The 25,594-nt window shown below is 39.9% G+C and overlaps 1 protein-coding gene across 2 annotated transcripts in view; it reads left to right on the plus strand.

Annotated features, from left to right (window-relative positions):
* Nucleotides 1-951: 951 nt before the first annotated feature.
* Nucleotides 952-25,594, plus strand: part of MFSD6 (major facilitator superfamily domain containing 6) — a 28,775-nt gene continuing 4,132 nt past the window's right edge. The window contains exons 1-7 of one of the 2 annotated variants that reach the window (XM_064515092.1): nucleotides 952-1,227; nucleotides 5,780-5,955; nucleotides 9,106-10,701; nucleotides 15,781-15,878; nucleotides 21,568-21,729; nucleotides 22,409-22,507; nucleotides 24,700-24,980. In XM_064515092.1, coding sequence (XP_064371162.1) covers nucleotides 9,158-10,701; nucleotides 15,781-15,878; nucleotides 21,568-21,729; nucleotides 22,409-22,507; nucleotides 24,700-24,980 — 2,184 coding nt within the window. In that variant the 5' untranslated portion in view covers nucleotides 952-1,227; nucleotides 5,780-5,955; nucleotides 9,106-9,157. The remainder of the gene's footprint in view (nucleotides 1,228-5,779; nucleotides 5,956-9,105; nucleotides 10,702-15,780; nucleotides 15,879-21,567; nucleotides 21,730-22,408; nucleotides 22,508-24,699; nucleotides 24,981-25,594) is intronic. The other variant, XM_064515091.1, reaches the window with a different exon arrangement.

Below are 25,594 nucleotides of genomic sequence, written 5' to 3' on the forward strand. Positions count from 1 at the left end.
TCTCCTCGGGGACACCACCCGCTCGTGCGCCACTGCCTTGGACGTCCCTGCGCAGCCTGAACTCCCTTTACCGACCTCACTTGGCCTATGGCCCAGTTCAGGCCCTTCACGGGCAACTCCCCGAATCTGAGCGCTTGTGTAGGAAGCACAGGCACTTGAGCTGAATCCTCCAACTTTACTACTTTATGAGTTCAGGGCTCATAAACTCCCTCCAAACCCCAGGCTGTCCTTTCATTTTCTGTCTTGATTATTCCCCCTCTTCAGCTTAACGCTGTCGGACTTTCGACAGTGCTATGGTCTTGTGGGGCGGCTTGGGCGGTTTCTTTCCTGGAGATCTTGCCCTCTGGAACAGGTTGCTGGCGTTTTTCCACCTCAGTGATTGTCATTCCGTTTTCTAATCTCGCTTTCGGTAGCGGTGGTGGTGGGGAGGTTTATCCTGTAGCCCGCACTTTCAGCAGTTATGTCATTTCACGTGTACGTAACTCTAGGAGCGCTACTTGGATGACTGAAGGGCTGTGCGAGGCTGTACCCATCGCAGCCCTGTGTGCTCTAAGAGGCCTTTGCAACCTCTGTGCAGCAGGAAATGCTATCAGTCATGGGCTGTTTTGTCGCTTAGGGCCCATGAATGCTCCCCAAATGCTACTTTTAAACCCAAAGTCTACCGTGTGGCCGAAGCCCTACAGGCTACTGCATGTGGGTGCAGACCTGACGTGGGCAGAGCTACTTCTTGTAGACAGACTCTCCCCACATCACCTTCCCGGCGACTGGGGTTTACATCGGAAGAATCAAGTACAACAGGGCGAAGCCCGTAGAAGGCTTCCCGCAGCCCCGCGCTACCGGCGCGGTTAAAGAAAAGAGCGAGCGAGAGAAGCAGCCCCCTCCCGCCGCGCCGGGGCAGCTCCCCGCGGCGCCGCCCGGCCCGGCCCGGCCCGGCCGCGCCCGCCGCTCCCGCGCGGCCCTCGGCGGCGGCCGCCTCTGCCTCTGCCTCTGCCTCTGCCTCTGCCTCTGCCTCTGCCTGCGCGGGCGCGGAGGCGGCGCCGGGCGCAGCGCGGCCCCCCCGCGCGGGGGGCGGCTCCGTCGCTGCCCGCAGCGCCTCTGCGCGGCGGCGGCCCGAGCCCGGGCGGGCGAGCGAGGGTGCGCGGCGCCGCCCGCAGCAGCGGCAGGAGGCGGCGGGAGGCGCTGCGATGCCCGCGGCCGGGCGCCCGCCCGCAGCCGCCCCCGGGCGAGGTGAGTGGCGCGGCGGGGATGGCGGCGGCGGCGGCGCCCGCAGCAGGCCGCCGGCTGCCGCGGGGGGCGGCGCGGGCTGCCGGCGGGCCGCGGTCCCCGCGGGGCGGCTGAGCCGCGGCTGCTGCCCGGGCCGCCGCTCGCCTCCTGGCTCCCGTTGCGGCCTCGCTACTCGCCCCGCGCCTCGGGAGCGCGGTGCCCCCGCGGCGGGCCGAGCTGCGGCCGGGCCGAGCCGCCCCGCCGGCTCCGCACCCGGCCCCGCACCCGGTCCCGGCCCCGCGGGAGCCTCCGCGGCAGCGCAGGCGGCTGAGCGGGGCGGTGTCTGTGGCTGGCGCTTGGTTTCTGAACCCTTACATCCTTAAAACGCCGCGATTTTCAGTCAGCGGTCGCCCGTCGCTGTTGTTCCGCCCGTTTAAATCTGCCCGGGGATGTTGGCTTGCTGGGGCCGCCCGCGCTGGGTATGGTGTATGTGCTGTGGGCACCTGTGACGTCCCGCAGTGCCACGCGTAGGTTTTGGAAGCGGCCTTGGGTTGGTACCTTTAAAGCTTTAACAGCACTTTTTTTTAAAATGTGATATTAATGAAAAATGCAGTATTGAACAGCAGTAAACTTGGCACTGGGGAGAAGAGAGCGGCTATCTGAGCATAATACTAGTAGCTAAAGTATTTCAGTAAGAGCTCACCCGAAACAGTATTATGCTGCTAAGCTATGTATCGGGTCTAGTTGTCCATTTAGCTATGTCCAAGGAAGGGTATTGTAAAATGCTATTTTTCTGGTCTGGTAGTATTTCAGGTTTGTTTCCCTGGATGTAAATAAACAATGGACAATGGAACATTTATTTAATTATTTGTGTTCTCTGAAGTCCCATAGGAGGGTTAGGGGACTTGAAAACAAAATAGTTCCCATCTTGAAGATGGTGTCTGTGGTAGTAGCCATTAAATGAAGCAAAAGTCCTAAACAAGTTTTGGAAAAAAAGTTCAAGGAAGCGGAGTGAGAGCATAAGAGCAAAAGCTGGTCGCGGGAGTAGCCGGTACGGAGAAGTCGCGGTTGCTCACTGCTGTGACGGGGCCAGAGCAGAGGTGCTTCCCTCAGGATCATCCTCGGTGTCCAGCCGCAACACAGCGGGTGCGAGTTCTTACCGCAGCGCAAGGGAACGTAACCTGGGGATGTGATCCAGTTACAGGAACCGCGCAGTAACCCAGAGGCTAAGTATCGCCGAGCAAATCTCTTTGTTTCGAAGCGGGTCACTTCTTCCGCTGCTGTGAAGCGGTGGCTGGTGGAGCACAGCACACGTTGCCTTTTCCCAGTACTAGATGTACTGGAAGTGCTTGGAGACTGCCGCAGGTCTGAAGTTGGGCACTTTCCTGGGCGGTAGCTGAAGTCACACTTATTATTTACCAAAACTAATGAAGTCTAAACCTTGTAAGTGTGGACACATAGTTGGTAAATTAAGAACTGGTTAAAAAGTTTGAGCCTAGTACTGATGAAAAATGGTTAAAAAAATAGCTTACTATGACACCTTAATTTGCACACATTAAACAGAAAACATGGCTAGGAAACAGGAGTCCTAAGGTGCGAGTTTAATGGCTTTTCTCTAACAGACCAGGATCTGATAGTGCTCTTACCTTTTTGCTTTAATGTTAACACTAGTACTATTGTATCAACTTAGCAACTTCAAACCTATTATAAAGTGCATTAAGCCTATTATAAACCTGATCCTGACATAATTTAGACGTATTTTTAGTGTCTCAATCTAATTGACTAAACATGTCAAAGTATGTGGGGTTTTATGTGCATATTAAATGATGTAGAAAAGCCTGTAGACCAAAACATCAAGTAAGTGCATGCCAAGCAAAGCACAATAAACCAATTTTAAGAGTTAAGTGTTTTAGAATGAGGTGATTTCACTTCTTGGAAACCCTAATTATGGTGGCTAATGTTAAAACACTAAGTCTCACTTGAGACTTGAAATAAGTATATATCCCAGCCCCAAGTTAATTCACTAAGCGTGGTTTACGCCTGCCTGTATGACTTCTGAGCGAGGTGGCCATGCTCAGGGGCGACGGGCGAGAGGTGCGTGGGGGCAGTGAAACCACCGCTCGCCGGCCGGGGGGCGAGGGCAGGGCGCTGGGGGGAGCCGCTCTGGGGCGTCTGCCCAGCGGGTCTGCATGCCGCTGTGCTGCTGGAGGCTCGCGTAGCGCCGAAAGCCTTGGGGCGCAGTGTGAGAGCAAACGCAGGATATACGCTCTCGTGTCATGACGTAAGCTGTTTGCATAATGTTTACCACCTTCTTGGCGTAGATGCAGGTGATGACGCTAGGCTGTTCCTTAGGAGCGAAACTTGCTTGAAAAGGGAAAACGCAGCCTATTATTCATGTTTATTACAGCAGTGTTTTATAGACTTGCTTAATTTCTGCTAGACACTGCACAGAAACAGCAGCAGAAAGTTCTTGATCCAAAGGTTTTGTAGTTTAGATCAATGAGACAAGGAGGGCTGAGGAAGAGATACTGTGTCTGAGCACTGTCATGGGTGCAAATGTTGTGGCAGTTTCACCATCCCAGGGATAAGTGAGGTGATCTTCCTTTTAAAGATAGTTTTTAAGTTTGCTTCTCTAGCACAGACCTGCTCTGAATTTAACTTAGTAATTTAAAACTTCTCATAAACCCTAATTATGGAAGTTAATATTAAAAGGATAAAGTCTCACTTCAAACTTGAGATAAATATATAGCCCAGCACTGAGATAAGAACTTAATAATTAAAAAAAGAAGCTGAAGAAGAACATTCAAAGAACATGTTTTGTGTTAGCAGATTGATTTTAAAATATTCATGAGAAAATCTCATGTGAAATTTCACATTTATTGCAAACTCATTTTTCTAGTCAGTGAAAGCCTGAATGGGGTAAAATAAGATTTGATGTCATATATAGGCTGGCTTCGATTTATCCACACAATGCAGACATCAGCCTATCCTGCTTCTGTTGTTACAGCTCCATGTTGTTTGAGAGTTTAATTAATGTTTCCTGTTTTGATATTCTACTCTTAGAGTATGTTTTCAGAGCCTATGTAAACAGAAATCTTATGCAGTGATTTTGATGGGTACTTAACCGGTTAAAGCTATTCTTAACTGCTCGCACTGTGTTACTAGGAATTGTGAGGGGGCTTTCTTTATTTTCTTTTTCTTTTTTTAAAAAAACATTCTGTTTACATCCAAACACTGACTTTGATGCTCTTGGATATTTTGCTTTGTGAGAATTATACTTGAATTCTCAAAGCCTAAATATTTGATTTGTAGATATTATGCTGAATAAAGCTTTATTTAAAAACCACAATGCTCCTCCTCCTAATTGCTTTTTGGTCTGCAAGTGAAGTTTTAATGGCTTCTTTTTACCCCTCTAAATCTGTAAGTGTCTTGGGACTTTCCTTGAGAGGTTCAGGGATTCGCTACCCCAGTCAGATCTGTTGATCAGCATTTTTTTGAGACACGATGCAAAGCAGGTGCTTTTTGGAAGCTTTTGGGAAGAGTGACTCCAAGGGGAGAACTGAGTTTTTAGTATACTGTACTAATATTTTCTTGTGTTATTGTTTTCCTTTGTTTTGTAGGGAACTTGTTGCAATGTCAGGTTGTCTTGAATAGACTAGCTTTTTGTCCTTTCTGATCTTGAAATCCTCTAACTATTGAGAGAGCCAGTGCAAATGAGGATCAGTTTAAAAGGAATGCCAAGAAGGTACTTAACTAAATAGAGCATACCCAGGTCTGTCCGCTCCCAGGCAGCTGCCGAAGAGGCTAGTCACAAGTGTTAAATGAGCACGGCGCTGTCATCGCTCGGGTCCTTGGAGCGAGTGGTTTTCCCTCTGTTGCTCCGTTAGGGTCAGCTGTTCGCAGGCAGCGAAGTCTGCAGGAAAGCTGCTGTACCTTTTTGCAGGTTGCTGGCTGAAAGCCTTCTCATAGATTTCAGTGTTTGAAGCAGAATTTCATTAGAGGAATAAGAATTGGTGTAAAGCGGGAGGAAACACTCTGCTTGTCAGGAAACTCACAAAAAATAATTGACTGTAGGACTTATCTAAGAATACTCTTTGCGTAAAGCGCGAAGGAAGAATAGTCCTGTGGTTAACACCTGTTTTCTTTATCTGGAAAGAAACGAATATACTTTCACATAAACAGGCTCAGAGAACGTGTGATCTTGCGCAGAAATCCACTCCGATGAAGTCACATCAGCCACAAGCTTCCTGTGTAACTTTGAGCGAGCGCCTTACAGTCGTGTACCTGAAAAACCAGATTATGTTTCCCGGGGGGGAGGGGAGGATGTGCATTTTAATATTATGAAATCCTTTGGAGCTGTTACGATGTTGGGGGCGATAGGGTGATGGAGAAACGAAGATTCAGTTCTTAATTCTAAGTGTTAAAGCGTTTTGGAAGCATAAACCTGTTTGAAGCGAGAGGCTTGTTTGTCCTGTCAGCTGGAGGAACAAAATACTTTCCTGTTACATAAATCTGCTGTCCTGTCTGCTTGCTAAACCTCATTCCTGTCCATTTGCGTTTTTTTTTTTTTTTTCAGGATCTTTTCAGATGTTTCTTGCAGTTTGCGTATAGAGGTTAAAGGGCTGTCTTGGCTGTTGGTGCTACGCAGATAAGTTCATGGAAGGTAGCTTCAGATCAGTTATCCCTGTTTTCCAAAGTGATGTTACTACTCAGGAACATTTCTGATGGTGCGAGTGGACCCTTTTACTACGTGTAAGTCCAGTTACCCTGGCTAGACTGATGGTGTTTGACAAGTCTCGACCAAAGCTTCGTGGTGCTGTTCCGCCTCGAGGAAGTTAAGGCAGGGGAATGCATCGCGTTTGCTTTTTGAACCGTTGCTCCTCACTGCTGTGCGCTGCTGATCATTTTAAACTTGGCGGTAGCACTGTCTGCTGTCCTCCTACTGCCTGGTGGATCAGGAAAAGATTTTACAACGGGAAGATGTAGTATTTATAATACCTGGTCGATACCTAGCCTATTCTCACTTGGCAGTATGTTGTTTTGCCATCTGGCTGATTTCCCTGCACATTCAATTGCTGCCTGGCTTTTTTTTTTCTTTTTTCTTTTTCAGGAGAAGGAAAGCCCCATAGATCACTAAATTTTTTGCAGATTTCCAATAACAGTACCAGTTAGTTGGCTTTCTCATTTTTAGTCATTTATTTTTAGAATTTAGAAAGATTGCTAAATAAAATCACTTCCAAAAACCCAACCCCCAAACAAACTAGTGATCAAAACATTAAAGAATGCCATATGGCTCCTACCAGTCTAGATGCTGTTATATTTCTGAAGGGTATATTCCATGTTATTAATAATATTCAAAGAAACACTCAAAGGGTGGGAAAATATTTGCTGAGCTTATTATGAAATATACTTTTCATAGATTTCTTATTATAGGTGTTTTAGTCAAAATAATAGAAGAGTTTAAAATTTCTGTTGGATTAATCCTCACACAACAGGTTAGATGATGATAGATGCACTGGCAAATAAAAGTCATGGGGCAGGAGAAAGAGGGTGCAACAACTTAAGTTTTTAAAGGTTAAGAGTATAACAATTTTTAATATACTCACTCTTCATACATCTTATGTAACTGAAGTCCCTTTCCAACAGGAAAGGGAAACTGAAGTAAAAAAAGATCAAATACTAATTGCCAAATCTTTGTTGTCAAATCAAGGCAAGGCTTAAAGAAAATAAAAGCACAGAAGATGACTGATCTGATTTAATCATTAGAAGGACTTGTTTTATGGATGTATAAGCCAAAAATGAGCAAATGTACAAGCAAAGACCTACAGTCTTTCCAGCTGTCAGGTGGAGGTGGCTGGCTGAACTGAAAATTACACGAACTAACTAAACATCTGCTGGTTTTCACTTCACGTGGCTTATAATGGTAGCAAGTAAGAGCAAGAAAATGTGTTTTCACATTTGACTGTTGTAGCAACTTAATTAGGACTTTCTCTAAACTTTCAACACTTGCAGTTTTTTTTATTTAATTGGATTGTCTCTGAAGTATTTTTAAAGCAATAGGAGAGAAAAGGAGGCTATGTTTATGTGCTAAGTTTTTTTGATCAGCTTCTGATTTTGTACACTTGAATATTTAAGGTTCCAAGATTTCTGTGCAACCTTTTCTCTCTGGATAATACCAGAGATCCTTGTAGATAGTATCCTTTGAAATACCATTTAAAAATAAAAAACATCTACAAATATCATGAGAGTCTAGAATATTAATGATGATATTTTGAGAGCTGTCCAGTACCAAACTATGTAAGGTTTTGATTATTTCAATGGACCGCTCTTTTTTAGAAGTATCCCTCACTTGTTCTGCCAGCTGTTGTGTGTACATTGGATCAGTACGAAACAATTCATTTAACATACTTGCGAATTTCAGATTCTCTTTCATTAGCCTTCCATTGGTTTGCAAATATGTTGACGGCATTGAAATAAATTCTGACTTATAATTAAATAATTTAAATGAGCTGGTTATCTCAATGCATGACTAATTTTAAATAGACTGTATTATGCTTTCAATGGAGCTATGAAAGACTGAAATTTCATTGGAGCATTGCTTGTGAGAATAGAAAGGGCAGAGCTGCAAAATATACTCCAATTTCTGGAGGAATATCTTCCATATCCATAATTTCAGTGTTCTTAGAGAAATTTCAGGCTTTTCTGGAATATTGCTAAAATGCCATATTCAAATCTTTGTCCTTGAAAAGGTTCTTGTGTGTCATTAACAGTGAGCCAAATGGTAACGGGTGACAGAACCAAAATATAATAAATGTTCAACTTACAATGGATGTATGCTAATCTTCCTAGGCTAAATTTGCAGGTATGAGCATAGCAAAAATAGTTGCCGAACATAATGGTTTTGGACTGGTAGTCCATTGGTAGAGCTTTGTTTTATTCCTCAAGAGGAAAGCTTCTTTTAGCTAAATCGTTTGTGCAAATGATTTGTTGTTTTCAAATGTGAAAGCTGTTTTGTCAAATCAAAGTCTAAGTAGTGGTGACTTTGGTCTTGTTTTCAAGTGCAGCTTGTCAGTTCTGCAACCTTTTACTTCTCCGCAGGCTAAGTACAGTGCAGGCAGCTGCAGTACAGTTTCTCTCCTTAGCCACCTTTCTTGAATTTCAGAATTTGACTTGAAAAGATCATTATAGGGCCTGTATTTACTTTCTGTCCTTGTGTTTCTTTGCTCTCAGGTCCTTGATGCCTTTGAGGTTGTTATCCTAATTGCAAGGATCTCTTGTTTTAATCTTGAAGGCCTCTCCTGATTCCCATCTCCCTTCCCACTCGGCCAGAAGCTTTAAGCCTCCCACCAATTTCTGCTGTGGTTGTACAGTTTTTTGAAAATCATGTTTCAAGAGGGGATTGATTAACTTTGTGTAGGATATCATCAGCCTTCAGCTAGTAATTTATTTTGATCATTAACAAAACAGGATATATATTTGGCTGCATTATTTAGTTATGAAATCATGGCTTTCTTATCCTGTGGTATTACTGTATTCCTGAGGGAATACAGGAAATAAAGCAGTTAGCGTTGGAGGATAAAAGACAACTTGAAAGAAAAGACTTGCAAATGATAGCACTTAATTGCTGCAGTAACTTTGAATATACAAATTTACCCTGTCTTAGACACAAAAGGTGCTTTAAAGCACAATGTTAAAGTTGCTGTTGGGAGAACAGCGTTGGTCATGAAATCCATTTTTCTTGAACCTACCGTGTACCCGTAGTCTAGGCAAATGGCCTTCTCTACTGTGGTAACTGCTGTATTTATTGCTTTGGAGCATCAGTTATGTTTGTTCTTGATGACTGGCATTGCAGATCTGTCCCTGTGTGTTACCTTACCATGGTCTCTTTTCTTTGTTCTGTAGGGTAGCAGTAATTCCTCAGAGTGCATGAAATATTGGGTGCCTGTGGTAAGCCATGGCAGCTGATGATAAAGTCGCCATTTTAACAGATGATGAAGAAGAACAGAAGAGGAAGTATGTGCTTGCTGATCCTTTCAATGGCATTTCCAAGGATCAAGATTTGCAGCCCCCGAACGAATCCCCTTCGACAGAGACAACCACTGTCCCAGATGAAGAGCTAGACTGGTTAGAAAAGCACTGTGTCAAAATAAATAATGATCTTCTCATCTCAAAGGTCTTCTATTTTTTCTTCTATTCTGCATATGGCTCTCTCTACCCCTTGCTGCCCGTGTATTACAAGCAGCTGGGTATGTCACCCAGCCAGAGCGGACTTCTGGTGGGCATTAGGTACTTTATTGAGTTCTGCAGTGCTCCCTTCTGGGGAGTGGTGGCAGATCGCTTTAAGAAAGGGAAGATTGTCCTTCTTTTTTCACTTTTATGCTGGGTTTTATTTAACCTGGGGATTGGATTTGTTAGACCAGCCACCTTAAGATGTGTACCAAAGGGCCTTCCCCCAGCACATCCCACCAATGCAAGCAGCCATTTAACAACAGTTTTGCAAAATGCCTCAATTTCTTCTCCGCTAATCACAGCAAATGCTACATCCCAGAAAGTTCGTGGGAAGAGAGACCTGTTCACTTCCAATCCAGGCCCTTTGGAAACAACAGGGACTGCTAGTCCTGAAATAACATTCCTGTTACCTACTCAGAGCAATGACATGGAATTTGCCTTGGAAAACAGAACCCGTTTGATTTCAAAAAACACGACTGCTAGTCCAGTCTCACCAGGAAATACGACTCGGAGTACCACTCCAGCTGCCACCACGACAAAGCCAATGCCTTCTGACCAAGCTGTGCTCGTTTATGATCATCAAGAAGTAGAAGCCATCTTTCTACTCATTCTGTTGGTTGTCATAATAGGAGAATTTTTCAGTGCTTCTTCTGTTACTATTGTGGACACTGTAACTCTGCAATACCTTGGCAAACACAGGGACCGGTATGGACTGCAGCGTATGTGGGGGTCTCTGGGCTGGGGGCTAGCCATGTTGTCTGTGGGAATTGGCATTGACTATACCCACATCGAAGTTGGCATTGAAGGTCAAGGATGTAAAGCTCCTGAGTACAAGAACTACAGGATAGTTTTCATAGTTTTCGGTGTTCTGATGACAATGGCATTAATTGTGGCCACCCAGTTCCGATTTCATTATACGCACTTCAAGCAAGATGAAGATAAGAGAAAGGAAGTAGAAATATCACAGGTGGACAGAAGTGCCTCCAACGAATCCTCTGATAATACTCCCACTAGTATGAGCCAGTCGCAGTCTTTCAGTTTTTGGGATCTAATAAAACTGCTGTGTAGTATCCAGTATGGCTCAGTGCTCTTTGTGGCTTGGTTCATGGGGTTTGGATATGGCTTTGTGTTCACCTTCCTTTACTGGCACTTGGAAGACCTGAATGGCACTACCACTCTCTTCGGAGTTTGTTCTGTGCTCAGCCATGTGTCTGAGCTGACCGCCTACTTCTTCAGCCACAAGTTGATTGAACTGGTTGGTCATATCAGGTAAGGAGTTGTTAACAATCATTAAAGAGCTATACAAAAAATGTTCAGTGTTTGGCCTAGGCTTGTGTTACAAAGTGAAATTCAAATTAATCTGTTTTAAGGATTTCCTTTTATTTTAAAATTCCAAAGCCTGATCAGATACGTAGCTGTCTAATCGAGGTTTTTATTCTGGGAACTTAAAGTGCGCTGAAATTCTTCTGTAGCATTTTAGTTACATGTTAGTACTTGCATTTTGCTGGCAATGTGACCTCCTGTAGATGGTTCCAAAAGACATCCTAGTTCACTGATGCAAAGCTCTATTAGAGATCTTTGCAAATCACCTCCTACTCAAGGATTGTTTGTTTTGAAATAAAATTTCAATTAATTGTATAACTTTTTCCTGTGAGTAGCAGTGTTCTGGAAGTCTCCTGCTTAGCTGCTCCTCCTTGCAGGGTGGTTCTTTGCTCCTGCACTCGACTGGGAATGTGTCCCTTGCGCTGTGGGAGGGGAGGCGTATGAGACGGAGAGGAGAGGTGAGCACCTCCTGTGCAGATGCCCTGGTAATCAGACTCTGGGTGTTGGCAGAATGAGGTTGCAGCCTGGTAGTGTTGCTTACAGGTTCAGTTCCCTGCTCTGTGCCTTTAGTTGCAACTCTGTCTGTTACCTACTTAAGTGAAATGGCTGTATGGTTCTTGTACTTTTTCCCTTGGTAAGTGGGACTGATTACTTAACAGCATGTTAGTGAATGTTTTTTTACTCTGAATTCAAAACTGACATGATATAATTTCTGCATATGTTATATCCATTCAGTCATCTTCAAAAAAGCTTAGGGAGGAAAGATAGAGCGCAATCTCAGTTAATGCAATTATAAAGGTTTTTCTGTACAGTATTCATTCAGGTACTGCGTGCACGTGAGCACAGAACTCCGTGTGCTGTTAGCATCTTGTCTCTTCCAAATACCCCAGTTACAATCACACAGTCATTTAGATACAAGCCTATTTGCAGCCACCTGATTACACTGTTCTTTTTCTGTGCCTTTTCTGTGTGCTTGTTTTTTGGGTTTTCATTTTGCTTTTCATTTGGATGAATCTTTCAATTCATTTGACCTCTACTAAAAATATGTTTGAGATGCTTAGCACAGTAATTTGAGAGATCACTTAACAGATTTTTTTTAAAAAAACTAAGGATGGCCCTTCTAGTTTGTGCCATTCTTTTATTTTTAATCTCTGAATTTAACAGTAATTAATTTGAGAAAATATGACGCCTTGCATGCAAAGACTGGAGGAAGGATATAATGATGGAGGAGTGGTGAGAACAGATCATCATCTTGATAACTGAAGATAGGGTATGCTCTTTCAATGTGTATTGTTATAGTACAACATTCAGGGTTAGATTTCAAATAGAGGAAAAAATAAAAATTGAAAGAAAGGTAGGCTTATAAATAAGATGAAATAGGAGTTATAGGGGGGATAGGAGTAGTGGCCTGCAAAAAGAAAGATGTACAGGATTAACTCTCTCTCTCTCTCTCTTTTTTTTTTTTTTTTTTCCCTTTGCACTGGTAAACCTGTAAATCCCAGATTGGATCAACATAAGTTGTTAAAACACTAGTTCCTGTTTTCAGTGAAACAACATTCTTTATAGATATACCTGGAAACGGCAGATTAGTCATATCTTAATGTTTTCTAATGCTTATTCATATTTAGTCATCACAGTTTATGAGCAGTCACCTTCTGGTTGCCTTTCTTCTCCAACTTTTTGAACTTTGCTATATAATGCATGGTTTGTTCAAAAGAAGACAAACTACCAAAAAAAAAGCATTGATAGGAGTTTAGAGTTCATACTCTTCCCTGATAGTTCTATGTATGTCTGCCCTATATTACAGGTATTCTTTCTCCCATTAATAAGAACCAGCAGTCTACAGCTAGATGTCTTTTCTCCTAGGCTGTTAGACTCCTGTAAGTAGACACTCAATCTTTCCTTGTTATCCTAATTCTTTGAAGACAGGCTCGAGTAGCATAGTTGCATGCACTGTCACAACAGCGAGGAAAGAATACTATTGACTGTCCCTTGCAGAACTTGTGGAACAAGATGGGCTTTACACCTTTGTCAGATACAAACTCAGTTTTCATTTTTCCTATCTTGTAGAGCTTTCTGTTTCTACTATTGTATGTGTTGGCGCATAAGCTCCTCACCACGTTCTGAATGTACTCCATTTTCACGCGTTGATTGAACAAGCATTCGAATTACTATCCAAGCATTTTAAGTAATACTATACTGAATATGCATTGATTTAAAGTGCCTTATTTCTGGCTTCATTAGCTTTACTGTTCATAAACATGTTCTACATGCATACAGATGTTACATATGCTGGTAGCATTTCTGATTTTGTACGAGATTAGCAGGTGACTAGATGAATCTGGTGCAGTAATACTGATCAGTTCAGCTAGGTAACTGTTCTGTGGTTGTACGCGTTTACAGGGCAAAAGGAATTTTGCAGATGTTAGAGGGGTTTTTTTTGCCTTTCCTCCACCAGCCACCTTCTGAGAGTTGAGAGAGTAGATTTTTCATTTAAACGTAGACTAAATAATTCAAAAGAAGTCAGTCTTCAGAAGATGTGCTGAAGGTCACAAGTTCTTTGAGAGGATATGGTGACACAAGTGAACAAAACTGGCTATCAAATGTTTAGACACCATTGCTGAATGGTGTCCTGTGTAGAAACACTCATAGTTGCCCTTGAATTTAGGAAGATGTTGTTAATCTCTGAAAATAACCACCTGCTTGAGGTTAAGCTTGAATGCATTTGACCATAATTTTAGCATGTGAGCTTTTATGGGAAACAGAGACTGATAGTTATGGCTGCAAACAGCTTAGTCTTCTTAACATAAATAATAGATTCAGTGCTTTAAGTGTTTAACCTGTAAATTGAATATGGTATCTCTGTGGATACTGCAAATAGTGTTCATAAGGAATGTCTGTTTACATTATCCATTTAGGTCTGATAAAGAGCCTTAGTGGTTGCTATAAATAGGTTTTTGAAAGATCCTGTAAATATACAAGAGTTTTCATGTGATGTGTGCCTTCAAAAGCATAATTATAGAAATCTTCCTATGAATAACTTAAGTATATCTAAAACTACATACATATTCTATTAAATTAAAAGGTAGAACTCGACTAAAGAGCGCTTATTAAACTCCAAATTATTCTTCAAATGTAACATTGTGGGGGAAAAAACAAACTGAGTGTATTAGTGGCCATGGAGTAGCTATGAAGCAGGAGATGTCTGTTCATATGTCTGATCTGGCTGTCATCGTGAATGGCTAAGATGGGAAGAAGGTTCTTGCTGCATAGTCAAACTTTTTGCTGGACAAAAGTGAAATTAAGCTGGTATGAACTAGTCCTAAACAAAAGGCTGGATGCATCTGGGTGTTGATGTGGAAAAACAGGTATATGGTGATGAGGTTTCTTTACATCTCCAAGAGTATGCACTGTGCTGGGTCTTACTGGTGGACCCCACTAGTATCTCCTTAGGTTTCCTTCTCTTTTCTGGCAAGTGTGGTAATACAGTTCAGAAGTGTAACTGTACATAGGAATTGCATTAAGTTGTGGCTGTAGAAGGAACTAAGTTACTTGTTTGGAATAGTAGAAGTTAAAGAGGAGGATAAGACTTATGATGAATGGTATACAGAGTAAGTTTGTTCTCTTTATTGTATAATATCCAACTTTTTCATGGTTTCCCATGTTTCCTTCAACTAATGCCTTGGCTTATGTTGCATAAAGGCAGCCTACATCAGCTATTGATGGACGTCATATGCATCTGGGAGCAACACAACTTGGCCTGATGAAGGGTTTTAGGAAAAAAAAAATTTCCTGCAAACTTACCCAACTTATTTAAAGTAAAATGTATTATGTCTTCTGTAAGTCTGTGCTGTTGGAAAAGGCATAGGCCTATCTTTATAATTCTGAATGTTCTGTGATATCCCTGACCTAATGAAAATTATGGTATTAGTATTTTAGCTGTCAACATGTATATTTAGAGACTTCGTATGTTAACAAGATGCTGCTTTTGTATGAGAGCATCTCACTCTAGATTTTGCAGTGGCTACGTACCATTGAATTAAATCTTGCTGTGCTTTTGTGGAATAGCTAACTAAAAATCAATACAAAGAATAGTGAATTCTTTCAAAGGATATCTGTGCTTAGACCTTTATTATCAATTATGTGTATTTTACTTGTGCCAAACGAGGGCTTAACCAAGAACACTGCAGCCCTATATTTGGGCAATAGATAGTCCCTGTTTCTGAAAACCTTTAAAGGTTGCAATGGCATCTTTTCTCAAGCCAAAAACATGCTTGGAATAAAGTCTTTGTTTCCTAAAATCCACCTCAAAATAAGAGAAAGATAGCTGGATGAATGAGGAACTTGTCAAATATTAAGGTAAATTAAGCTAAATCTGAAAACTGAAGGGAAAAAGTCATCTGGTGCAATGGGAAATGCACTGTAAAATAGTTTTTGTACTTCATTGTTTAACAACTGTTACCAGAGCTTTTTTCTCTTGCTTCTGAGATGCAGCATCTGCTGCTTTTCAACAGGATGGTTAAGTTTTATCCTGAGGCATGCTGCTATAAACCATACTGTTTCTGTGGGATGTGTTTTTAGAGTAGTTCTGAGCAGTTTGCAGATACTGGGAAGATAAACTTATATTAATCGGGATAAAATTAATTCATATAATATAAACCTGCACCAAGCCCATATTACAATGAAAAATTGACATCTGAATGCTTAGGAAAGAGGATTTGTTTGAGTGTGTTTAGAATGAAGCGATAAAAGCTCAGTGGATCTGTTGACCCTGTTGACTTTTTTCCATTAGGATTTTGAAGTGACGTTTAACTTTACTCGTTTTGAATATGTGTGTATTTGGTGGGGGCAAGAGGAGAGTTTATGTTTGGTTGTAGGACTTAAAGGAGGTATTTTTTGTTGAGCAAATGTTTCAGATGAGCAAACTGTCCATGCAAATGATTTCCAAAGCAGTCAGTATATTATAACAAACAAGACAAGGAAAGCGCAAACCATTATGACGTCTCTTTTCTTTACTTCCTTTAGAGTGCTCTATATTGGTCTTGCCTGTAATACAGCTCGCTACATTTACATCTCGTATCTGGAAAATGCCTGGACTGTTCTCCCTATGGAAGTACTTCAAGGTAAGACAGTTCATTACGGTACATTACAGTACATTAATGGCCTTCCAGTTTAAGATCATATGCTTATATTTTTCTTGTTTTCAACTGAACTGTGATTAAGTAGCAATCTGGTATTTCTCTGTTCTTCAACCACAAATATCCCAGAAGACCCAGTTTCCTAAAACGTTATTGTTTATCTTGGAAAATATTTGACGTCAAGAGGGCGAGTTTGCATTTGATTGTGCCCAGTTCTCTGTTGATTCAAACAGAACTGTAAAAGACCAACACACCCTTTAACTAAACAAAGAGACAGAAACATGAACTGAGTACACACCTTCTGCAAATCCTGTTTGGTGGATAAATATGAACTTCATTAAATGCGAAAGGTCATGGTGCTTGAAGGGATGCTTTAAAAACAAAAAGGACGAAGAACATAGTATGGGTCACTCTGTCTCTATTAAAATATTTTGCAGCTGTCTTTCTGTGGTACGGTTTGATTTATACCTTAGACCATTGATTTTTTTTATATAACTAGAGAGGAATTTCTTTTAAAAGCTTTGTCAGTGCTAATAGAGCTTCTTTAAGATAATGGCCTTTTACATGACTTAGAAGGACAAAGGTGTGGTCTATGAAAAGTTTGAACCCTGTTTTCATGTCCTGTTGTCAAAGAAGTTTGTAAGACCATTGCACTGTTAAAGTATAAATTGTTCTTATATTTTATGTCATTTTTATTCCCTCTCTGTAGTGTGTATCACTACTCAAACATAAGAAAAAAATCTAAACAATTTTACTTTGTCTCTCCTGTATTTGAAGAATACTGAATTTGGATTTGCAGGCATGAAAGAGATAGTTTAATTTTAAATGCATAAATGTTTTCCCTGCCTTTAAAATTAACTGAGCCATCTTTCCTAAAGCCAATATTTTGACTTTATAGAATGCTGTATAGAAAGTTTTCCACAGATTATACTTAGAGGTTTTTAATTTTTTTTGTGCAGCATAATTTGAGTTTGCACTAACTTTTTCTATTATATTTACAGAAATCTCTGTAAGATAGATTTCAATGTGAGTTATAAAATGCCATTTGAGAGCAGTGTATCGATCTCTAAATAAGCGTAGAAAGAAACCTGTCTGTCCTGGCTCCTCCCCTGCCTACCAACAAAAATGGTTTATTGTATTTATCTATTGTAACAGCAAGCTTCTGAATAATTTTTTAAGAAAAAAAAGATGCAAAGCAACCACTATCAAACTGATAATTCATCTCTCATACCAAGTGTTAAAATATGGAAGTGTGACAAAGAACCTGAAGAAAGTGTACGTGTTATAAATACTCTTGCCTGCTTAAACGTCTAGGGAGGATGAAGGATGAATATAAGGGATTGGATATTGCCTTGTACATAATCCTATTTTAATGACACCCTGACTCAAAATACAGGGGAGGAAGCTTATGTCTCCACAGTACAGCCATAAATTTGTGTCTTGCATCCTACAGTTACAGCTGAGAAGGAATTTTCTTCTACTTTGTATCTTGTATTTATTCTACTGAAATTTCAGTATGATTTGTTTATTATATAGCTTTGCTTTTACAGAAAGGCTATGAGGGGGCTATTTTGGGAGACTTTTTTGTATGGTATAATCTTGAGTAATTGAGATTTGAGAAAAAAATGGGGAACTGCAAAATAATACTTTCTCATAAACTATTCTGCCAAACTTTATCTATATCTAGCCATTGCTGAATCATTTACACTTTACAATCTTGTTTTTTAAAAAATGAAACTTTGCAGTTATTTATAGTCAGCAAACCAGAATGTTAAAAAAAAAAAAAAAAAAACACACAGAAAACAATAAAAACCCTCTTCATGTTTTATGTGCACTTTTCAGCCTGCATCTCATCTGTCATTGCTCTTAGGGGACATGAAGTTCATAGGCACAGTATATATGTCTGTAATTACTGCCACTACATTTGTTACTTCCCAGTAATAGCATTCAGTGTTGCTCAATGGGAGACTGAGGTCATCTTTTTAGAAGTACTCTTGGGGTTTTTTGCCCACTATTTTCATCCCCTCCTCTGTCTTATTCATTTTCTCTATTCTTGATTTTTTTAGTTCTTTTGCAGCAATTATCAAATTCTATTTCTTTGGGCCCTACTTTCTTTTCTGTATATGCAGCGAATCTGTCAGTAGGGATAATAGGTGACACCCCAATGAAATTTGGGGAGTTGGAAACTCTTATTTTTGTTTAAGTGAGTCTTGTGACTGAGGGAGATAGAGTTGCAGCTATTTGGCATATGTGAGGGTTAGAAGTATTTAGAAACAGTGGAAGATGAGCTCGTGCAGAGTATGTGGGTACTGTATGGGCCACATAACTGCTTCAAGCTGATAGGTCTTTTAGCTCTCTTGGTGAAGCCCATGTTGTAACTGCACATAATTCTCTTTCCAGGAAGCTGTCAGATTTTATACAAACTTCAGTACCAGCAGCTCAAGGGTTTGTAGGGTTAGCAAGTTCAGCTGAGTCTTGCAAAGAATTTCTTTTTCTTTTGACTATGTTTCTGAAATACAAGAATTATTATCCCCATGCTGAAGGGCATGGAGAGACTTCTGGAAGATGACTCTGCAAACTGCGTCTATTAATTGTAATGTGAACCATGCTGTATTTCAATTGCGATCAGCCTAACTAGGGTGGTGAGGGTTCTTTGAGTGCATTATACTCTCAAAGGAGTAAATGAGGAGATTTAAACTCACTTCTTAATGCAGAGTTCTGAATCTGTATGATTTATTTATTTGTACGTGCAATGTATGAAAATGAGGGCTTAGGTTGAATCTTAAAAAGTTTCAAGACATTCTGATAGGTACAAATGTATGGTAGGTATGTGTATAAAATGCTGTCTGTCAGTCTCTGAACATGTAAGGAATGTTTACTTTGAATTTCACTGATTATGTTTTAATATACTAGTTATATATGTCCAAATTCTGTGGTAACAGCTATGCTAGCTAACTAATTTGCATAACAGGAGTTTTTCTAAAATACGAAACTATAATAATAACTTGAAAATTAGCTATTTTCATTTGGTAGTTATCCATCAAACTCCAAAAAATAAATAATTCTCAGAACTGACTTCTATCCTACAGATGCTCCAGTAACACAGTTACATTCTAGAGAATAAAAAAGCTTGCATCTTTAACTGGCAATAATTATATTATCATATATCTCTCTTGAAGTAAATTAGGCTGCCAAAATCTTCAACTCATGGCTAAAGTTTACTAAATATTATCATTCTGAGCATAATACTAGGGTTGTTGCAAGCATTAGTACTATAGTCCAAATGGCCAAGGAGGGTTAGTAGTTACAGCAAATAATGTTAAAATATGTTTAGTGGGAGCAGCTTCTTTAAAAAAAACAAAACAAAACAAAACACAATTAGCAGAAATGCAGGCCAAACTTCTTATAAGGAGTTGTTGTTAAAAGCATTCCAAACTGTCACTGTTGTATAAATAATCATCATAAAAATCACATTAATAATGTACAGTTTTAAATGTCTGTATCTTTAGAGCCAAGAATGATAAGCTAGCTTTAAAGGGAGTAGATTTCTTTTCAAAAGAACTGAGAACACTATGTTCTATCTGGATCTCCTAGTTAAAGGTGAAAATCATCCAAGAACCTGTGTATTAAGTACAGCCTTTTGTTTTCAAACAAATATAGTAGTATTGTGCCTAATGGTTTGAGTAATTTTTGATCTGCCTTTCCTTTGCCTGGCTTTAAAATTTGATTTACTCTTCAATGACTGACAAAACTGAGTATTTTACGTTAATTGATATTCATTGTTTTCTCATTGGCACGTGCTCTTCCTAAAGACAAGTCATCTGTGTTAGATTAGCTTTGCTTTGTGACTGGGACAATACTTGCTTGCTATTTTCAGTGCATACGTGGATCTGCATTTAACAAAAAAATTATTAGTAGAAATTCAGTGAGTTTTAAAACTCAGAGCTTTTTCAGTGGAAAATCTGTAAGTTTTAAAGCCTTATACTGTAAATGATAGGGTAAAATACACTCGGCCTAACGTAAGCCTTTTTTTCAACAAGATGATGTACTATTAGCAAAAACAATTCCACAATGGTAAATGTGGTCTTTATGTAGTTTGCTGTCCTTTCAGTAGTCCTCTTTTTACAAACCAAAAGGTTGGGCAATTTTTATTCAGACTTGGAATTAAATTGAAGAATACAGCCCTGTGGACATCAAATGTACACCAACTATATTGAATTTTTACAGTGTTGTTTATCATTTTACTGCCAAGCAAAAGCAAAGTTATTCTGTATGTTAAAAACCAGTGTATTGTCTTGCTCTTATGAATCTTCAGCCTAACCGCATAAGTAATTATTGAGTGTCCAACTATTCCTTAATAAGTTAAGCGTAGAGGACAGAACCGTGTTGACTGAATCATCAGTTATGCCAACGCTTTTTTAAAATTAGGCAGTAGAGCTTAGAATGTCTAGGCACTGGTAAACTGTGATTACTATTTTTAATTCCACTGAAATGAGAATAAATATTCCCACTCAGCCTGAGGGTGGCAAAATAGTTCAGGCTTATTTACTGTGCAACAAGCTACAAAACTGCTATTTTGTTTCTTCAGCATCTCCATAACCCCTCCTTTTGCTGTCCAATTCTACCCCCCTCCAAAAAAAAAAAAAAACTAAAAACAAAAAAAAAAAAACCAAACCACCCACCAGGTGCTCCAAGAAGAAGATTGAGTCTGCAGCCTGTTTTAGCATGTTGATGATCATTTGCTGTTTTTCTATTTAGCTGTTATTTTTCTGTGGTAGGAAAAATTGTTTATAACCCTGAATCTACAATGCAAGTACCAGAAAGAGACATCCAAAATCTATATGGGTGAGCTCTGACTGTCTTGGATAGATGACCATTATTTATAGCTGTGAGGACCTCTACTGTTCTTAGTCCTTGATGTGGGTGCAGTATGTGCAGGCAGTGTGGGGCAGCATGCCCGGTCAGGATACCATCAGACTGGTGAGGAAGGGCCTCTTGGATCTACCTCAAAACAGCATAGGCAAAATCAGTGTCCTTGGCCTATCCGGTTTGCCAGTCCGGAGCTTGCATGGTTTGCCAGCCCAGACTGCTCAGTGCTAAATGCAGAGTGTTGGTGCTGAGTTCAGAGTTTGTTTGGGATTGGGTTGGTGGGGAGCGAGAAGGGCAGAAGAGGATTCATTCTTGCCTCTGAAAAAATGATGTGGTATCTCTGAGACTGCTTAATGTTTTATAGGCTTTGCACCTTCTTCATTGTGGCAGTAATGAGACTGCTGAGAAGCATCAATGCTTTAATTGCCTGTAGCTTATGAAATCAGCAACGTATATCCAAGGCCCCAGTTCAGTCTTGAGGGGGTGAGGAAGCTGCTGGAGAGACTTTAAAAACGTTTTATATAGCCTTTCTAGGGACCATGTCTCCAAAAGAGAAATAGTCATCTTAGAGAGAGAAAGAGCTACTGCCAGACTCTACAGAAGTAGTCATCACATCTCCCTGGGGTTTGGTTGCCAGTATTACATTACCAAAAGTTGATTTGTACTTCATAAACATTAGTCACTGAAGGGTTTTTGTTGTTTTCCTTTTTCCCCTAATGCATGCTCTAACTGGTAAGTGCCATTTTTCTGATGTGTTAGTGTACTTTGGGCCCTGTACTCTCCTCACAATGTTTCATCTCTCTAGGTGTTACACATGCAGCTATATGGGCAGCTTGTATTTCATACCTTAGTGCAGCGGTGCCTCCGGAGTTGAGAACGTCAGCCCAGGGAATCCTGCAAGGTCTCCACTTGGGTCTGGGCAGAGGATGCGGGGCTATGATTGGAGGGGTTTTGGTCAATTACTTTGGTAAGCAAAAATTGTATTGGAGGATTTTATTTTATTTATTGAAATTCTGGGTTTACTTAACTGTTAACTTACTAACAATACCTTAAGTATAAATAAGTTGTATTACTCTTACTCTTTAAAACATAGCACTTTGCATAAATCTTGGAATCATAGGATCGCTCAGGTGGGAAGGGACTGTAGCAGGTCTGCAGTCCGGACTCCTGATGGAAGCAGGGTGAACACTGAATTCAGACCAGGTTGCTTATGGCTTTGTCCTGTCAGATTGATTAAATATGTAACATCTTGATAATATTTGGATTGTGTGAGCAAATCTATTAACTAATCCTTAGGTAAGATGAGCGAATCCTGTGTGAGAGAATAGGTTGATACTACATAGCCTCTTGACCAAGAAATGAGAATGTAATTACTCAGTTAAAAATCCTACACAGAACTTGTTGAGGAAAAGTGTTAGGAGGAAGAAAATGTAATAAAACAAGCTAACAAGAGTCTATGTGGGATGATAAATATCCACAGAGTACATTATGTTGACTTACCTTGTATTACTTTATTGGTTAGCTAGATTCTCAATTAAAATTTTATATATATATAAAAATATATATATATATATATATATATATATATATATATATAAAAAAACACACACACACACACACAAATAAAAATATACCTCTTTTCACAGGTCCTGCTGCGACATTCAGGGGAATAGGAATGGCTTGTTTAGTGATTCTCCTTCTGTTTGCACTGATCCAGTGGCTGTTGGTTCCTGATGAAGAAGAAGGTAAATATTCATGTCACTGAGACACTGCAAAATTAGAGTTGGTGAAAATGATATCTCCGAATGTCATTCCCTGCAGCTTTAACTTGGTCTGTTTGGTGTCTTTTCTTGATTTTGGCTGGACAATTTGTTTTCAAATGAGAGGCTTTTTCCTGAGTAATGATTGAAATTGAGGTGGTGTGTTGCTGCTGTAAAAAGTGCAGCACTGAGTTCTTGGATTTTAATAGGAAGAAAGTTAATATACTTTATTATCTTTACATCCTCTCAGTTCTGGGAATCCCTTAATTTAGTCTGACAGCTGTAATGAGTTGTTTCAGTTACGTCAGTCCCTTAAGGCAGCCTTCTCGACCACTGCAAATGTTTGTACTCTACCAGTCCAAACCGTCTCTGCCAGAAATTGTAGAAATGGCCTTAGAGAGCAGAAACTTTTGTAACTGCTTCAGTTCTAGTTTCCCCACAGATGGAACCTGAGCTTTTTCACCACTATCTTTATTAGTATAAAGGCTAAGCAGAAATGAAAACTTATTGTGAAGTTAAGGATTTAGCATAAATCTAATTCTTACAAACAGAAAATAACATTGTTGCCTAATTCTGAAAAGTTGCATGAGTTTTTGATTTCCTTTTTACCCAAATGTTACTTTCTAATATGCTTGGCATTGAGTATGAAATGAAAGATTGTTTTCTTTAGCTGGAGTATTAAATAAACTGTCCTTGAATAATTATCAAGTTGCCTGTACCGAAGTAGTCAAATATTTATTTTGCTAGAATTTTCCTCACCTCTGTTCAAATGATAATGGAGAAAAATGGCAAAGTGAACAGGGTATTTGCTGTTTCTATTTTCCATGAATGTTAGGTTCATCACACACGAACCTACAAAATTATAGTTTGTTCCTTGTGGTCTTACTCTATGAAGTTTGTTTCAGCCTTTGGTTTTCACTTAAGATGGGTATTGAGTGTATCTTAAGAGTATGTATCTTAATTTTAAGCATCATAGTAATTATGTTGATCTCAACAAGACTATTTGAGTGAGTAAAGCTAAGCATGAGCTTAAATGCTTGCAGGATTAGTCTCTTTGTTTCTTAACTACTACAGAACTCACAGCCATTGCTTAAAATATCCACCGCTATCTTAGAAGTGTGTAAACAAAATAGATTTTATAAATTTGAAAATTTTTTTATGCGGTACAGTATTTTTACTCAAAAAAATTTCCTTCAAATTTACAGTGTTACTTACAGACTCATAAAGAACATACAGCTTGTTACACAAAAAGTAATTAAACAAATTGTTAGAAACTGTTGGATATTTTAAGTATAAATACTCTGGCTCTTCCAGATTAGAAGGCACACCATTGGGCCACAACAGTCATATTTTGGGTGGTATTTCATGGCACTTGTGAAAACTATTTCAGACTATCAGAAGACCTAAGATGTAAAAGAAGGAAATCTGTGGTATTATTTCTCCTTTCATCTAAGCCTCTTTGATAAACATTTTAATTTTCTCCAGTGTGTCACTCTAACTTTTTTTTGGTCACTAATTGTAACTGCATCTCAGTAACTACGCAGGGATGATTTGTTTTCTTTGATAGGACTATGTTAGGTAATGGAATAAAGTGATGAAGAAGATGTAGAAGGAACTCCTTTAGTCAAATCAGTCATGTTTAGAAACTTTAAGATCAGAACCAAATATGATGATGATGAAGGCCACGGGACTTCACAGAATGATTCTGAATAGTGTTTAGCTATGACTGTGAGTGAGTTGTAAGATACAGGGTTTATGCAGAGAAAGAAGCTTGCCACAAGGTTAAAAGACTTATTTTAAATTTGCATTTAACATGAAAATGACTTATTTTAAGTTTGTATTAACATGAAAATAAGTAAACCTAATAGCTAGCTGGGAACAAATGGGCCACTTCTTAATCATTAGCCCCTCCTGCTCATGCAGTCACTGCAGCTGCAGAACAACCTTGTTTGTAAGGAGCATCCACATAGTGTTCCCGTAACTAGATTGTGATGTTTCTTGTTCCTGGCTGTTTGTGCCTTGTGGTCTGCTTTCAGGACAGTAATAACCATATTATGACAGCAAGAATCACATTGAGTTCATTGCCTGCTTCGCTGCTTTTTCTTTTTCTTCTTCTTTTTTTTTTTTTTTAAAGCTCATTTGGCTTTTGCTGATGATTATTTTGTTTTAAACTTCAGAAAAGACAATGCTGGCAGAAAGGATCCCAGTGCCTTCCAGTCCTGTTCCCATAGCAACTATTGACCTTGTACAGCAGCAATCAGAAGATATCATGCCTCGGACTGAGCCCAGGCTCCCTCTAAAGAAAACCAAACACCAAGAAGAACAAGAGGATGTGAACAGGCCTGCTTGGGGGATCAGCTCTTCTCCTTGGGTCACCTTAGCTTATGCCATCTATCAGATAAAAGAGATGGTTAAGCTATCCAAAACCAATCCAACTCCTGAGAATCAGCCTTTGCAGGTAATCTTCTGATATATAGAAAGTTCTTGCCATAACTTACTGTTGAAGGTAAAAACATTCTGTGGGATGCCTGAAAGACCTCAACAGCTGTATGAATCTGTTGATACCTGACAAGCATTCTCTGTCAGCTTGCAATAAATTCGGAGCTGTGAAACAATAATTGAAATATTGTAGCAAATAAAGTTGCGACCCATGTATATAGTACAGCAGGAGTAACTATTTTTGAAGATATCTTCCTGAAGGTAGAAGAGGGAGACATGGAAAGAGACTTTGTTTTATAGGCTTGGATATACTTGAATTCCCTTTAAGTCTGCGTTTATTTTCATATTATTTGGAATGTGTGTTTTTTCCATTTACCGAAATTAACAAGAGGATAAATGAACATGAAGTAAGATGCATGGCTTCTTAGTAGAGTATAAAATGTTTTTTATTCACTTTTGCTTCCTTGGGCGATGCTGTCAAACATCTGTATTGTGGTGGAAATAGGTGTTCCAGACAATTACCAATGGGATACAGAGCCTTCTGTTGAACTAGATTTCACCTCAATTTTATCTAGAGTTGTACCAGATGAAGGCAAGAGCCATTCCGTGACTTAAAATATCTGATTCCTAGTG

The sequence above is a fragment of the Dromaius novaehollandiae genome, chromosome 7 (genome assembly GCF_036370855.1).
Source record: "Dromaius novaehollandiae isolate bDroNov1 chromosome 7, bDroNov1.hap1, whole genome shotgun sequence".
Classification (NCBI taxonomy): domain Eukaryota; kingdom Metazoa; phylum Chordata; class Aves; order Casuariiformes; family Dromaiidae; genus Dromaius; species Dromaius novaehollandiae.